At 42.1% G+C, this 17,503-nt stretch overlaps 1 protein-coding gene across 1 annotated transcript in view; it reads right to left on the bottom strand.

Annotated features, from left to right (window-relative positions):
* Positions 1–17,503, bottom strand: part of COLGALT2 (collagen beta(1-O)galactosyltransferase 2) — a 118,006-nt gene that overhangs the window by 10,144 nt on the left and 90,359 nt on the right. Inside the window, exons 7-10 of the mRNA XM_040263816.1 lie at positions 11,415–11,491; positions 7,892–7,998; positions 835–967; positions 502–629 (exon numbers count right to left, since the gene is read on the bottom strand). Coding sequence (XP_040119750.1) covers positions 502–629; positions 835–967; positions 7,892–7,998; positions 11,415–11,491 — 445 coding nt within the window. The remainder of the gene's footprint in view (positions 1–501; positions 630–834; positions 968–7,891; positions 7,999–11,414; positions 11,492–17,503) is intronic.

Genomic DNA, 17,503 nt, shown 5'->3' with positions numbered 1-17,503 from the left:
TGCTGTTTCATGGGTGGGTTTCTGCTGCGTTCTCAGGTAAATGCTTATTCGGAAAACCCCAGATCTGCAGGCAGATTCCAAGTGTCAAAGAACTTCCCATACTTTCTCACCCTGAAGAACATATAGCTGCAAAAGTGAAAGTGTTAGTCACTCATTCATGTCTGACTCTCTGCGACCCTGCCAGGCTCCTCTGTCCATGGGATTCTCCAGGCAAGAATACTGGAGTGGGTAGCCATTCCCTTCCCTAAGGGATCTTCCCAATCCAGGGGTCAAACCTAGATCTCCTGCATTGCAGGTGGGATCTTTACCATCTGAGCCACCAGGGAAGCCCCCAAACCAGTGGGTATCCCCTACCTACTTCTTGTTGCTGGAAACATATATGGAGAGAAAGCCAGGTAAGTGGAAGCTTGAGCCCACCTCATATGAGTTGGGGCTCTCAGTGCTGAAAGAACAGAAAGAGTTCTCAGTACTCTTAGAAAAGCTTGTCGTCTTGTCACTCACATCAGCTCCCAATCCAGCTGAACTCGATCAATGTCATCCATCAGTTTCATCAGCTTCTTTTTAAACTGATGTTCAAAACGCACATCGTCCTCAATAACAAGAGTCTTCTCCAGCTCCCGGTCAATTACCTGTAAAGGTCAGGGGGAAGATACCCTATGAAAAGTTGATACTTATTTATCTAATCAAAATAGGTATTAAAAAGTCAAAAGTATAGTAGCACAACACATAATAGCTCATAACTGGAATCTTGGCGAAGGTTCATCAGCAGTAAAATGGTCCCACTCTCCTCTCTTCTCATTACAGAACTGCACACCTGAATGAAGCATTATTCACCTCTTTCCAGACAGAGTAGTGGCTAAGGAAGCAGCCGATTTCACCCCTGGTTAGGGGCCTGGAGGAGTAGGGATCTCGATATCCAGGCAGCATTTCAATATTCAGGGCCTTCAGCTGGCTTGTGTTGAGTGCCCTGTAAGATAGAACATGCCCCTAAATTAACACATTGAGAGGTCCCCACCGCAGAAGCCAGGAGGGAGAGGTCTGTGTATTCCCCAGGGCCTTTATGTCCACTGAGCAGAGCTCCTTAGAAGCTCCTCAGGGTTAGTGTGCCGTAGCATTATGAGCTGTGTGAAGACAAGACGAGGTCTTATATTCTATGTATCCCTCACAACACCCAACGTAGTTCTAAGTATCATCAGTTTTTTGGCACCTTTGAAAAAGTATTTTCCTAATGAAGGAGAGTGGCTAATAGAACCATTAAATATTATTAAACACTGGAAGGAATGAGGACAGGAAAGAATCATAAGAGGAATTGTACATGTGTACATCTTTCCTTTGGAGCTGAAAATTGAAATGCAGAGAGAGTCATGTAAGCAAGAGAAGTGACTCACTACCAACAAAGTATTCTCAGTAAGATTAATAGCTGATTCTCATCTGAAACCATGGAGGCCAGAAGGTTGACAAATTCAAAGTGCTGACTCAGAGAGACTCAACCAAGAATGCTGTATCCAGTCAAGCTAGACTTCAAAAACGGAAAAACCAGGACGTTCTAGATAAACAGAAACAGTGTCACTGGTAGACCTGCTCTACAAGAAACGCTAAAGAGAATCCCTCAGGCTAACATGAAAGGAACCTAGAGAATAACTCAGATCCACATAAAGAAATGAAAGCATCGGTAAATGGAAGTGCAGGTGTTTGCATTCACGCTAAGTCACATCAGTTGTGTTTGGCTCGTTGTGACCCGATGGACTGCAGCCCGCCAGGCTCTTCTGTCCACGAGATTCTCCAGGCAAGAATACTGGAGTGGGGTGCCATGCCCTTCTCCAGGGGATCTTCCCGACCCAGGGACTGAACCCGTGTCTCTTATGTCTCTTGCATTATCAGGCAGGTTCTTTACCACTAGTGCCACCTGGGATAGGTAAACATAAACAGTATAAGTATCCTTTTGCTCATAATTTTTTTCCTTATCTGATTTAAATTATAGCTGCACAAAGCAGTAAGAGCAAATAATGTATAAAGAGCATATAAAGAAATAATTAGTGTGACAATAGAACAATGGAAGGGGAAGGAATAAAGCTATATAGCTGTTAAGTTTTTCCTTAGTATTGAAGTGGTTGGTATTTTTCTATTGAGATATAATTGACATATAATATTAGTTTCATTGAAACTAATGAATATAATATAATGTTCATTGAAACATTGAATATAATTTTATTCAATATATTGAATATAAGGATTCAATATTTTGTACTTTAACATCTTAATTCCTTTGTTTATATTTCTGTATATTTTTAGTTATTAGTGATTGCCCTAGGGATTTTAATTAACATCTTAATTTATAGCCATCAAGTTCATATTAATAGTAGGGTCCTAGAAGAAAACAAGGGGATAAGACTCCTTGACACTGCTTTGGTGATGACTTTTTGGATTTGACACTGAAATTAAAGGCAACAACAGTAAAATACACATTCTTCAACTGTATGTGCAGCATTCTCTAAGAAAGACCATATGTTAAACTATATAGACCATAAATAAAGCCTCAGTACATTTTAAATGGTTGAATTCATACCAAGTATGTTCTATAACCACAATGAAATTAAAAATTGATAGGAAACTTGGAAATTTTACAGATATGTGAAATTAAACAATATACTCCTTGATAGCCAATGAGTCAAAGAAACCACAGAGGAAATGAGAAAATATTTTGAGACAAATGAAAATGAAAACAGCATACCAAGCCTTACAAGATGCCCTAATGCAGTACTTAGAGGGCTAGTTACAGGTGCAAATGTCTATGTTTAAAAAAAAGAATCTTAAATAATCTGCTTTTCCATTTTGAGAAACTGGAAAAAGCAAACTACATGCAAAGCAAGCAGGAAGAAGGAAATAAATGAAACAGAGGATAGAAAAACAGACAAAAACAAGACCAAAGCTGGTTCTTTGGAAAAGAACAAAACTGATAACACTTTTAGCCACATTAAAAAGAGTAGACTCAAATTATTAAAAATTAAGAATGAAAGAGGGAGCAATCCTTACTGGTCTTGTGGAAATAAAGAAGACTACAAGAAAATACTGTGAACAATTATACATCAACAAAGTAGATAACCTAGGTAAAAAGGGCACATTGCTAAAAAAAAAAAAAAAAAAGCAACTCAAGAAATAGAAATTCTGAATACCTATAACAGTTAAAAAGGCTGAATTTGTAAAGAAAAAAAGCTCCAAAACATGGTCCAGGACCAGATAGCTTCAGTAAAGAATTCAGAATTCTGCCAAACATTTAAAGAATTAACACAAATCTTTCAAACCCCTACCAAAAATTGAAGAGGGTGCACCCAACTTATTCTATAAAGTATCATCCTGATACACAACCAGAAAAACATCGCAAGAAGATGAGAGACCAATATCCCTTAAGATAAATAGAAAAATCCCCAAGAAAACACTAGGAAACAGAATCCAGCATCACAGAAGAGGGATTACACATCATGACCAGATGGGATTTATCCCAGGATTGTAAGGTTCATTTAACACGTGGGGAAAAAAGTGACACATCATTATTAACAGACAAAAATTCTATGATCATCTAAATAGATATAAAACTTGACAAAAATCCGACTGTATATGGATTAACTATTTATATTCCCCCAAGTTCACATGTTGATAAGGAGGTGGAGCCATAGATCCTAAGGTAGAATGTTCATAATGGCACCTCACTCCAGTACTCTTGCCTAGAAAATCCCATGGATGGAGGAGCCTGGTAGGCTGCAGTCCATGGGGTCACTAAGAGTTGGACACGACTAAGCGACTTCTCTTTGACTTTTCACTTTCATGCACTGGAGAAGGAAATGGCAACCCACTCCAGTGTTCTTGCCTGGAGAATCCCAGGGACGGGGGAGCCTGGTGGGCTGCCGTCTATGGGGTCGCGGACAGGGGAGCCTGGTGGGCTGCCGTCTATGGGGTCGCGCAGGAGAGTACAGCAAGAGGGCAGAGATCATGCTGAGTTGCTAAGTTGGGTCTGACTCCGTGACCCCATGGACTATAGCCCACCAGGCTCCTCAGTCCATGGGATTCCCCAGGCAAGAATACTGGAGTGGGTTGCCATTTCCTTCTCCAATGCATGAAAGTGAAAAGTCAAAGCGAAGTTGCTCAGTCGTGCCTGACTCTTAGCGACCCCATGGACTGGGGCCCCCCAGGCTCCTCAGTCCATGGGATTTCCCAGGCAAGGATACTGGAGTGGGTTGCCATTTCCTTCTCCGGGGGATCCTCCTGACCCAGGGATCGAACCCGCAGCTCCTGCATTGGCAGGTGGATCCTTTTACCACTGGGCCACCAGGGAAGCCCACAGGAAGAGGATCGCCAGCTACAAAGCAGGACGAGGTCTCTCACCATAATCTAGCCGTGCTGGCACCCTTCTCTGGAACTTCCCAGCCTCTGGAACTTTGACAAATGTTCGTTGTTTGAGCCACTTGGTCTGTGGTAATTTATTATATCAGCAAACAAACTAAGACACCATCACCCTTTTAAGACAGAAACACTCAACCCAGTCAAGGCCATCTGTGAAAACTCCAGAGCCAATTATCCTATTTAATGGTGAAGGACTAAATGCTTCTCCTTAATAACAGGAACAAGCCAAGCCTTATCATTTCTATCCAACATTGTACTTGAGGATTTAGCCAAGGATTACCCCCATGACATTTTGTTCCTCATTCCTTATTCAACAACATTTTGGTGCTCATGGGAGTTTCCTCAGCCTCTGGCTGGCTCAAAAACTGTTGGATTGCACCTCCCAGGACTGCAAACCTTGTAATTTAGCTAACCTTGAGACCAAAGTAAGAACCCACAGACAGTGACAGATACATTAATGATTTATTGGATAGTGGGATCTTACAAGTCTAAAGCCAAAGATCCTGGAGCATGTCACTCTCTTGTGTACAACAGACAAGAGGCCAGACACTGCAGCAGTCTTCACTACTTGGGTGAGAAGGAGGCTTTCCACTCCAGTACTCTTGCCTGCAAAATCCCAAGGATGGCGGAGCCTGGCAGGCTACCGTCCATGGGGTCGCCAAGAGTTGGACACGACTGAGCGACTTCACTCACTCACTCAACATTACATTGGCTCATCAGTTACCAAGGAAACCAGTGACTGGGGCAGGGTCAAGCATGTAGGCAGTTACTGATTAAGCCCTGTAATTAAGAGGATTGGATAGTCATGTGAGTGAAGCAAGGACTGGTCAAGTAGGAGATGTATGGAGAACAAGAGAGAAGTCATCTTGAATGGCCTGATCATACTTACACACAACACATTATTAGAACTAATACATGAGTTCAGCAAGGTTGTAGGAACAAGATCAGTATACAAAAATCAACTGTTTCTATGCAGTTAGCAATCTGCAATATAAAAATGAAATGAAGGAAACAATTCCACTTATCATAACATCAAAAAGAGTAAAATACTTGAGAATAAATTTAACAAAATTAATGCAAGATGTGCAAGTAAAAATTACAAAACATCAATCCAAGAATTAAGGATCTAAATAAATGGAAAGATATTCATGATCATGAATCAGAAGACTTCATATTACAAAGAGAGAAGTACTTCTCTCAATTGACCTACAGAGTCAATGCAATTTCTGCTGCTGCTAAGTAGCTTCAGTCGTGTCCGACTCTGTGCGACCCCACAGACGGCAGCCCACCAGGCTCCGCCGCCCCTGGGATTCTCCAGGCAAGAACACTGGAGTGGGTTGCCATTTCCTTCTCCAATGCATGAAAGTGAAAAGTGAAAGTGAAGTTGCTCAGTCATGTCCGACTCTTAGCGACCCCAGGGACTGCGGCCCACCGGGCTCCTCCGTCCATGGGATTTTCCAGGCAAGAGTGCTGGAGTGGGGTACCATTGCCTTCTCCGCAATGCAATTTCTATCAAAATCCAAACTGTTTTTGTGGAAAATGGTATGCTAATGCTATAATTTATACAGAAATCCAAGAAACCTAGAATAGCCTAAACAATCTTGAAAAAGAATAACTAAGCTGAAGGACTTCCTTACACATAAGAAGCTACTGTGAGGAATAAGGATTGGCATACACATCAATGGAACAGAATTGAGAATTCAGCAATAAACCCTTCTATTTAATTAATTTTTGACAAGGTTACTAATTCAGTAAAGGAAAGAATAATCTTTTAGCAAATGGTGCAGAGACAACTAGATAACTTTGTACAAAAGAATGAATTGGAAACTAAGAATGAATTGGATCCTTACCTCACATCATATAAAAACTAGCTCAAGATAAATCAAAGATCTAATGTGTAAGAGATACATATAAAACATAAAACTATGAAACTTTTAGAAGAAAAGACAGAACCAAGTCTTTATGGCTTTGGATTTGGTAATGGATTCTTAGATATGACACCAAAAGCACAATCAACAACAAAAACATAAACTGGACATCATCAAATTAACTTTTGTGTTTCAATGGACACCGTCATGAAAGTGAAAAGAGAGCTCATGAAATGGGAAAAAATATTTGCAGATTATATATCTGATAAAAGACTTGTATGCAGAGTATATAAAGAACTCTCACAGCTCAACTAGTTTTCCTTGGTCCATGTGGTCTGTGAAGAAGATTGGGGTTATTAGAGGTATTTGAGGCTGTGGTTCCCAAACTCTAGTGCATCCAAGAATAGGGTTGCCAGATTTAGCAAGTAAAACACAAAAATATCCAAATTTATATTTTAGATAAACAGTAATTTTTTAGTATAAGACCCATGTAATGTTCAGGACAAATTTAACTAGGTGTCCTCTATTCTAAGTGGCAACCTTACCCAAGAATCACTTTTGAGGCTTCTTAAGTGCCAATTCCCAGCCCAGCCCTACAGATCATCATTTAGCAGCTCTGGGACTTAGGAAGCTGCCCTCCTAACCAGCCCCCGGGGACTGTGACATGGGTGTCCAGGCCATACTTTGAGAAACACTGATGAGATTCTCTAGAAGAGTCATAAAAACTTCCACAAGAGCTTCTAGCTGTACTTCTTAGAGTCATTCATATTCCAAATTCATATATAACACGGAATAGGAGGTTTTGCAAATATCCCTAGTGGCTCAGACAGTAAAGAGTTTGCCTACACTGTAGGAGAGCAGGGTTCACTCTTTGGGTACGGAAGATTCCCTGGAAAAGGGAATGACTACCTACTCCAGTATTCTTGTCTGGAGAATCCCGTGGACAGAGGAGCCTGGTGGGCTACAGTTCATGGGTCTCAAAGAGTCAGACGTGACTAAGTGACTAACATACTCCTTGAAATAATAGAGTGTTAAAGGGAAAAGCAAACCAAAGCAAAACAAAACAAAATAACAACATCAATAACAAAAACTCTTGAAGGAATCCAACCAGGTACTGTATGTAAGTTTCCTGCCTTGGTCCTGGAAAAAGTGATCCGCCCCGGCAGACTGTGGCAAGCACCTCGTGCAACAGGACCCACAGACTGTTATGCATTTTTTCCACTTATTTTCTTCAGGTCAAGTCACACAAGGTAAGATCCTTTGCTCTAAATCAGGCTCTGAATGCAATTCTGAATGCATTCCTTCCAAGGCACTTCAGGGCTGAAAACCACCACGACCATTGCAAGAACCCCAGAGACAGTGGAAAATCACACCCAGGGCAAGCCTTCAGCATAGTGAAGACCAGAGAGCATAGGATGATGAGTGGATTTCTGCTCTACTCAGTGAAATTAACATATATAAGCTGCTATGAGTCATAAAGTTTTCCCAAAATAGGCTGCACTGTGAAAGCATGTCTATCTCGCAATGACTGCAGATTCCGCCCACTGGGACTAAACCTCAGCTGGAGAGGGTGCATCTCCACTCCAGCCACAGTGGCAAGGGTTTGAGGAGAAAACTCAACTCACTTTCCATCCACAGCCTCCACAATCTTGACCTCAATCTCCTGTTCGTACAGGGTGCGTAACATCCGGTCTCGCCTGTCCTTTCTGCGCTTGAGGTTTATCATGAAAATCTAATACAAGAAGAAAAAAGGAAAAGAAATACAGATTACTCAGCTTTTATTTTAGGCTGTTGAAAAGCAAAGGAAGTATAAGGAACCAAGCTTTAGTTAGAATAAGGAGCAGAAAGGTTAGGGGAAATGGTGAAGATGTGTTTCTATTTCATATCAGGTCAAAAAGCTGTTCTTCAGGAGGCCAAAGGTGAATTAAACCCAAAACATATGAGACCAAGGGGAAGGAAGAAGTTTGGCAAGTGGCTAGATTTATCAAGACCTAAGTCTGCTAAGTGTTTCCGTTGGTCCAATTCCTACACCTCAGTTTCCTCATCTATAAAATGGAAGTAATACTGGTCCTATCACCTGGGTACAAAATATTAGCTATTCTTGTAATTTATATCCTCTGTAGAAAAATTTAAAGTCATTCCAAGAGTAAGAAAAATCTAGTCTTAACAAATTCCTTTTATTACCAACAGTTCCAAACTGAATTATTAAGGTCTTAATTTTCATAGCTTCTTTACCAGACCTCTTCAACTCTCTTAGACTTTCTCTGAAACAAGTGAAGAAAAAGAACTCTGCCCTTGGGAATAGCCCTTTAGGGAGAGTCATAATTTCCATATTACATGGATCTGAGGGAAGTCTTAGAGAGAAGACATGTACTGGTCCCTGAAGTCCCCAAAATGTGCATTCAGATTATCCCCCATGAGGGCTGGATCTTCCTGCAGTTCCTTGCAGTAGCCCTGAAATTCCCAATGACTGCAGTAACACACACCTATCATGAGGCAGCTACTGGGAGTTGCACAGATAAGGAGGCTGGTCTGATTGTTCCTAGATTTAAGGAGCCACAGAAGAACCCAAAGCCTCATGAAAGTTGTTACAGGTAATGAAGTGCTTCAATAAGGTCCTTTTCTACCAGCAGTGATAAACTCACTTTGTACATTAAACTCGTCCTGAAAGAGAGGGAGACTTCAGTTGCCAGTGAGAAATTCTGAATAGCATGGGAAAGGAGAAGCCTGCAGGAATAAGCTGGACAGCACTGGCTTCATCCTAAAGACCCATCGAGATGACTTTGAGGAAGACATCTAATGCTACGGGGTTCAGTTCTCTTGTTTGTAAAAAGAGGGAGTTGAGCAATCTTATCTTTCAAGGCCAATACAGATTAAATTTTCTATAATATGTGGTTTATTATAAAGCTTGCATTATGTCTAGAATAAAGAAGAAGTCATGTCGTATAAGCAGGCTGGAGTTTTGACTTTACTGAGGGTTAAGCCATGGTTCACACAATCCTTCTGAATGGAGTATCAAGATGTTATATGTTTTACCAGATCAAAAGCTGAATTAAGTAAAATTTCAACTCTTCCTTATAAAATATTCTCACTTCCATCCACTTATACAGCTCAAGGAAAAGAACGGATGGGGGAGCAAGATGTCTTCTTTGAAAAAATCATCCATCTGAATCAGAACGAAGTGGATTAGGTATATATCATGATTTTATTACCTCCACTGTTTCTATCTAACTGTGCAATTCTTTAAAAAAACAAACAAACAATATTTGCCCTGTTACTTGGGATTTTATAACAGTGAGTTGGGTTCATTTATATATCATTTTCTTCCTGTTTAGAATCCTACTGTGATGGGAACACACTCCATCTCCTGATTTTAAGGCTATGGGAAGGAATGGGCATTGCCTCATGTGTACACATGGAGCTACCTGAGGTCACGCCAGGAGAGCAAAACGAAACAAAAAACGAACAGAAATACAACAAAAAGTCCCCTCAGACCCAAGACCTCTAGCCTGGGAAGACTTTGGTACATAATAATCCTGTCCAGGGTCCTGCCAGGACAAATGCAATAAAAACTGCAGCTATGAAGAGAAAGCACAGACAGCTTGCTCATACTTAGTGAATAGTAAACAGACAAAAAGCCACCCAGCCAGATGCAGCCCAGACTCCCCAACAAGGCCACAGAGTACAGGGAAGGTTGAAAAAGCCCTGAAATCCCTTTTTTTTACTATCCTATCTCTGTTCCAAACAGAGAGATGACTACCAGGGCTCAGAAGAGCAGAGTCCCCATGTCTTGTATTTCCATAGAATTGGCCTTTTTCAGAAGGCTTCTAAAAGTGACCCAGTCCTTGCAAATGGAAGACCAGAGCTAGAAGATCCTGCTTTTGTCCCATGGTATTTGCTCTGATTTGATCCTCATTGGGATGTGTTTATAAAGGGAAAAATGAATATACAAAAAGACCCTTGGGTTCTTTTACCTGGAGACATGAGAGTTAGTGAGAGCTGCAGAAAAGGAGAGCTGTAAGTAATATGTGGAAGCCAGTTCAGTATCTGGGGTGGGCCAACCTTTCGGAAGCCCTGACTGTTTATAAAACTATCTACACTTTAATTCTTCTCTACTTTAGTCTAATTCATCTCTATTACACTTAAAACCATCTAATCTCATCTTGCCCTTTGCAGAAATAGCATGATAGTTTCTAACTCCTTTCCAATTAATATTCATGAAATACTCCTTTCCATTTCTGAAATCTGACAACAAATAAACTTTATAGAATAAACCCCAACTTCCAGTTCCATCAGGAATTTAAGATGGCTGTACTTTGGAGACCCATATGACATAGTCCAGGGAGATAAACAAGGTATTTTCTTTCAGTGAATCAGTGGCAATGAGCATAGAGCACAAAGTTTGGCTTATAACATATCACAGATTCATGGAAAAGTTCCATCGTAGTTTGTGGATTCCCAAGGCACTGTCCCAGCCTCCAGATCATCAAGTTCCTGAACATGGATCAGCAGTTATGTGACATGAGGGACCCATGAAGGATTCAGTAATTTGGGAGTCACAATTCTGGTTCTGCTGAGCACATCACTAAGACAGGCATCTCGTTACATTTCTGCTCAATTGTTATACAATTAAAGTGTAATAATAAATATAGCCCTTGGAGCATTATTATGAAGTTCTTGCCTGCTACAAAAACAAATTTTAAAATGGGTTTCTTTTTTCTCTTTTCCTTTGCCCTGTGATTTTTCCCATGGAAGAACAGCAAAGAGAAAATAAACCAAAAAATGTTCCAGAATGGTTTCCACTTACTCAGAATAAACTTAAAGTCCTCTAATACCTAAAACACATATCTTCTTTACCCTACCCTTGAGTCTTGATAAAACATGGCAATATCTGCTCTTAGAAAATATTACTTTCATGCCTAATTAGTAACATCTTTCTGACTCAATGATTAATTCACTTTTACCATGATGCTCCTTTTTAAAGATAAGTGAATAATAACACACAACAAAAACCGAGAAACTTTTCCAAGTTTCTTTTCAGCAGCCCAGCTGATCTGGCTGACTCTCAGACATGTGCCCAGGGCATATAAACATGATGTACACATGCTCACACATACAGGTGCTCACCAACACAGACACCTTGCCTACCTCATCAAATCCCATCTTGTCTGGATATTTAGGGACAACTGAGACAAACTGGGAAGGTTCCATTGGAGGACCGTCAACTGGAAGACACAAGAAACATGCAGAGTGCTTTGTTAGTGAGAATTTCAGAGAACAGCATCCTATTCACAGCCTGACCTCTGGAAACACAACCTGCATGGTCAGGGTAGGGAATAACTGCTCAGTAGTTTTCCAGAGTTAAGTGACTACACAAGAACCCCAACGGTCACTGTGCTGGTTTTGAGACCACTTGTTTTTATGCAGATTGCAACATTTGCTCCATTTCCCTTAAGACCTATTTTTAAGAATATATGGAGGATAGTTTTAAAGATTTTTATTGGGGTATAGCCGATTAACAACGTTGTAATAGTTTCAGGTGGACAGCAAAGAGACTCAGCCATACATATACATGTATCCATTCTTCCCCCAAATCCCCTCCCATATAGCCTGCCATATAACATTGAGCAGAGTACCATGTGCCATACGGTAGGTCCTTGTTGGTTATCCATTTTAAATATAGCAGTGCATACATGTCCATTCCAAACTTGGAAGGGCATTTAGGGTAATGATTAAGGGTAAAGCCTCTTGGAGTCAGATGATCTGGGTCTAAACTTTGGTCTGTGAAGGTCTGGAGCAGATAGACGACCTCTCTAAGTTTGTTTCTTTCTTTGTGTGTAAAAATCAGGATAATAAAAGTGCATATCTTGGAGTGTTATAAAATTTAAATGAGACCTACATGCAAAGCATTAACCACAGTAAATCAACACAGTAAATGCTCAGTAACTCCCAGTTACTACACACAGTGGCCCGTGATGAAAGAACTCAGAAATAGGCTAGACTTTTTCTAAAGAATGCTTTTTTTATATGCATTTAAAGTTGTAAAACTCTGGGACTACTTTTTTTTTCTTCCATCCAGACAGGTTTAGCTATAGGTACTCAAAAGACCTTTTATTTTAACATGAACAGGCTCCTCTGTCTATGGAATTCTAGTGGGTTGCCATTTCCTTCTCCAGGGGATCTTCCTCCGGACCCAGGGATCGAACTCACATCTCCTGCATTGCAGATGGATTCTTTACCATCTGAGTCACCAGGGAAGCCCCTGACTAACACACCTCCAAGGGTCAGGCCACATCCTAGAACTTGGTACAGGGCTTACAAGGAAGTTTCCAGATGGGAGGGGTGTCACAGCTAAAGTGATAAATTTTTCTTTATTTCATATTTCAAAAAAGCTTTATTTAGAAAAGCTTATATATATGTTTTAAAGATTAGAAATAATATTGATTAAAGAGCCCAAGAAGATCTTGAAGATCTTTGTATGCACAAAGTCAAACAAAGTACTCACTTGGTTTTCCTTGAAGACGTAATACAAGGAAAATGCTACATGGGAGCAGGTAAATGGGTTGTTTGAGCAACTATTGTTGATGGCCATTGCTGCTGGCTAGCAATATCCATTCCCCTCTATTTCAGGTATATGAAAGGGGCTTTTTCATCTTGAAGTTAGTCATGGCCATATGAGTTGCTACTATTCAGATCTACAAACTCTCTTCCCATGCTCCCTACTCAGCCTCACCACAATGATCTTAGTAGCCAATGTTGATATGGAGAAGGCAAAAATTTGAAGCAGCCTAGAATGGGGTCACACAGAGTCGGACACAACTGAAGCGACTTAGCCGCAGCAGCAGTAGAATGAGGTGCCAGAGAAGGCAATGGCAACCCACTCCAGTGTTCTTGCCTGGAGAATCCCAGGGATGGGGGAGCCTGGTGGGCTGCTGTCTACGGGGTCACACAGAGTCAGACATGACTGAAGCGACTTAGCAGCAGCAGCAAAATGAGGTGCCAACACGTGGAAATGAGATTTCAACAATCTGTATGAGATATCCCAGCATAACTTCAGCTGTCCTGATTGAGATACTGTCCAAAGAATATTTTCTGTTTCACTCACCCTTTATGGGGATATTAAAGAGAAACCATGATATCCAGTTTCTCTTATGATCAAGTCATGTGAAACTGTAGAAACTAGTGAAACAGATTTCCTAAGCCAAACACAAGAGATGATCTTATTATTTCAAACCTGACCCTTACCATCACATGTCTATGAGTACACAGTGAGTGTGTTTCTGTTTCCATTAGCAGCCCAGAACATTTTGGTTCTTCCTGCTCTACCCAACTCCATTAATTTCTTTTAAAATCAACAAATGTTGATTGCAGGGTCACCATGTACAGGGTTAGGTTTTACAAGCAAAAAACGTTAACATACCAACTCCTTCCCGTTCATGTTGTTTGAGGAGCTGTCTAGCCCTCCCTCCCTGGGCCTTAGGCTTGAGAAGAGGGTAAATTTTGGTCTCCCTGTTGGTCTCTGTTGGTCTCCATTTGGGTTGCCTGGCTTTAACGTTTCAGCTGAAGAGTCTGCTTTTAGCCACTTTGCTTCCATCAAACACAGGTAGTCATTGTGTGCACAGGACAAGTATCCCCCCAAAAGCCACAAGTGGCTGGTCCTGAAAGCCACCACTGAGCAGAAATATGAGACACAGGCCTGGGTTTTGTAGCTGAAGGTTGAGTTACACCATAGGGAAAAACAGATGATATTAATTAGACCTAAAAGGTGACTATGTGGGGAGAAGGGATGCCTCTTTGCTGTCACCAGACATCCCAGCTTCTGTTCTGGGTCATTTCTGACTCCATCAACCATAGTTAATTCAGTCCCTCATTGAAGCCCTCCCTATACGCGTCCTCAGCGTATTACCACCAGGTGGGATGTGCCTCATTGGTGCCGGAATTGTTTCAAGATTTAGGAATAACAATAATAGCTATTGGTATAGTGATCTACTACCCACTGCACTCTGGGCTACACTCTTGATATATATATTCACATTTATTTAATCTTCACATGTTCCACAGGCCAGGTCCCTGTTTTTCCAGATAGGCAAACAAAGGGTTAAATAACATGCTTAAGGTCACAGAGCTGATAGAGCTGGTATTTGACCCTAGTCAGACCTAGGTCTGACTCCTGCACATGAACCCTTAACTCCCACTCTACCCTGCCCCCAAAGCTAGACCTTGGTAGCCACTGGCCTCAAGTTGGCCTTGGGCAACGGGGCTGAGCTCACAGAAGCTCACTTGTCCTTGCTCAGTAAGTCCTTGCTCCTGGGTGACCACCACGTGTTGCTCTTTCTGTCATCTACCCTGGAACAAACTCCACCCAAAGAACAGAGCACCAGCCCAGTCATGCCCAGAAAAGCATTTGCAAGATTGTGCTAGGACCAAATCCTAACACTTCTTCATAGTTTCTCCTGGACTTCTCCCACAGCTGCAGCCACCACCCTAGCTCAGGTCTTCATTTACATGTCTGGGCTGTTTTAACACCTTTCAAATGGCACCCCACTCCAGTACTCTTGCCTGGAAAATCCCATGGACGGAGGAGCCTGGTAGGCTGCAGTCCATGGGGTCGTGAAGAGTCGGACATGACTGAGTGACTTCACTTTCACTTTTCACTTTCATGCATTGGAGAAGGAAATGGCAACCCACTCCAGCATTCTGTCCTGGAGAATCCCAGGGACGGGGGAGCCTGGTGGGCTGCCATCTATGGGGTCGCACAGAGTCAGACACGACTGAACCAACTTAACAGCAACAGCAAACACTTGTATGCTTTTTGTCTTGCTCATTATAACTCATTATGCACATTGTGGCCAAAACAATCTTCTTCCTTAGGCACTTCTCTATTCTTGACCATACAGTCACACTTGGCATTTAGGTGCTTTACAATTTGTTAAGTGATTTGTTAAGGATTTCCCTGTAGCTCAAACAGTATAGAATCTGCCTGCGATGCAGGAGACCAGGGTTTGATCCCTGGGTCGGGAAGATCTCCTGGGGAAGAGAATGGCAATCCACTTCAGTATTCTTGCCTGGAGAATTCCATGGACAGGGAAGCCTGGTGGGCCACAGTCCATGGGGTCGCAAAGAGTTGGATGAGACTGAAGCAACTAACACACACAAGTGATGTCCTAGTCACCAGGTCATTTTATCTTCACTTTTATTGGAGGGCAGGGTGTGCTGTTTGGGGCTTCCCAATGGCTGGTGGTAAAGAACCCGCCTGTCAATGCAGGAGATGTAAGAGACTCAGATTTGATCCCTGGGTTGGGAAGATCCTCTGGAGGGGGGCATGGCAACCTACTCCAGTATTCTTGCCTGGAGAATTCTATGGACAGAGGGGCCTGGTGGGTTTCAGTCCATAGGGTCGCAAAGGGTCAGACACAGCTGAGCAGCTGAGTATCCATGCTTGTACTGTTTGTCTTGATAGATGTAAAAACTGAGATCAGGACTCCCAGACAGAATCTTGCCCGAGTTCAAATAGTGAGTGACTGGCAGAGCTGGAACTCAGTTTTTGGATCTTTTTACTTCAGATGCAATATTTTAAACAATCTTTACATGACATTCTGTTGCCTCAAAATGTCATTACCCAGAAGAGGCACCTAAGCTAGCCCATTGCCTCATGCTGATTTGTCCAACCAATCTTCTCATGCCTCACAACCCATTGTCTACTATCCCCTTGATAAGATCAAGCCTCTGGTCATACGTCCCTCAATTTTCTATCCAACTCCTACTGTACTAAATGAGCAAATACATGACAGTGATGGTCAGTGCTTTTAGAAGTGTTAGCTGTTGTTTTTATATACTTTCTCCAGCCAATCCAAACTCTTCTACTCTGATCTCTAGAAACTCCAGTCTGAAATTCATAAACTCCCTGATATCTTCAGTCCCTTCACTTTTTCTGAATGTCTCTTTGCCTTTTTGTTTAGACCAAGACTTGGCTTTCCTTTGAGGTCACTGCCTCCCTTTCAGCTGTTGTTGTGAAAACTGATCTTCCTTATGTCCTCCAACTCACTCCAACTGGTTTCTCTTCCATTCTTCAAAGCCCCAGCTTCTCTGAAGCCTGTTGCAGGGCTTGGAACCTCCTATGCATGCTCCCTCAGCCACCGACTCCCAGTCTCACTACCCCGCCACCACTCTTAGAAACAGCATCCACATGGTGACCCAACAGCCAGCAATCCGGCACCAGCGGTCATTCTTCCAGTGGCCCACCACATTGTCTTCATCCATCACACCCTTCTTGTGCTCACTCCCGTCAGTACCCAACCTAGAGTTCATGGTCTACAGCTCTAACCATCCCTTGGAAGGACCCTTCATTCTCTTCTACTGATCTTGCTTGGTAAAACTCCAATCCTGGTTAAACCCAACTGTTCTCTTCCCACCAACAACACTGAAGAGAGAAATTCACACTGTTGTGTTGACTGAGGGACTTCAAAATTACAACCACAGATGTCAAACTGGCACTCGATACTGCCAAATGATGCAATTATGCTTCCACAGTAAACTTACTTTCCCACTCTCTGAGAGGTCTATTTTATGCCTTGTCCTCTCTCCTGAAATCTTCAACATCTCTCTTGAGCTGATGACTGGATCACATATGTAATGGAGAAAACGTTTAAAGCCCAGTTAGACCCATCTTTCCCTTCCACATCAAACCCAGCTGCCTCTGCCTACATACCCTGCCTTCCCGTCTGCTACAGCATCCCTGTTCTATCTAGAACTTGTTTTCTCAAGGGCCTTAAATTATCTTCTTTTCTACATCATTAAATTCTCCCTGTGTTTTGGACTTTTCTCATTAGCATACAAACAAGTTAAAATCTTATCTTAAAAGGAAAAACCTTAAAAGAGAACACACAATGAAACAAAACAGCCTCTTCCCTTGATTTTTCACTCTCTTACAGACACTACCCTATTTCTCCATCTCCCATGCCAACAAGAATCCACTTTCTCATCTCCCCATGGCTCTCTCTTCAGCCCACTCCAGTGACTTTTGTCCTCATCATTGCACTGAAATAGTTCTTATCAAGGTCATCACAGATCTCTATCTGAGAGAACCAGTGATCAGTTCCTTATCCTCATTTTACTTGACTTCTCAAAAGCAGCTGGTTCCTTCTTGAAATGCTGGATGTTTGTCTGGCTGTTTGTCTCCCCGGGGGGGGGGGGCGGCGGGGGGCGCCGGGGGGGGCGCCGCGCGGGGGGGGGGGGGG

This window comes from Oryx dammah, unplaced genomic scaffold (genome assembly GCF_014754425.2).
Source record: "Oryx dammah isolate SB20612 unplaced genomic scaffold, SCBI_Odam_1.1 HiC_scaffold_21, whole genome shotgun sequence".
NCBI lineage: Eukaryota > Metazoa > Chordata > Mammalia > Artiodactyla > Bovidae > Oryx > Oryx dammah.
The sequence above is the reverse complement of the archived record's forward strand: the minus strand, read 5'-3'. Positions and strand labels throughout refer to the sequence as shown.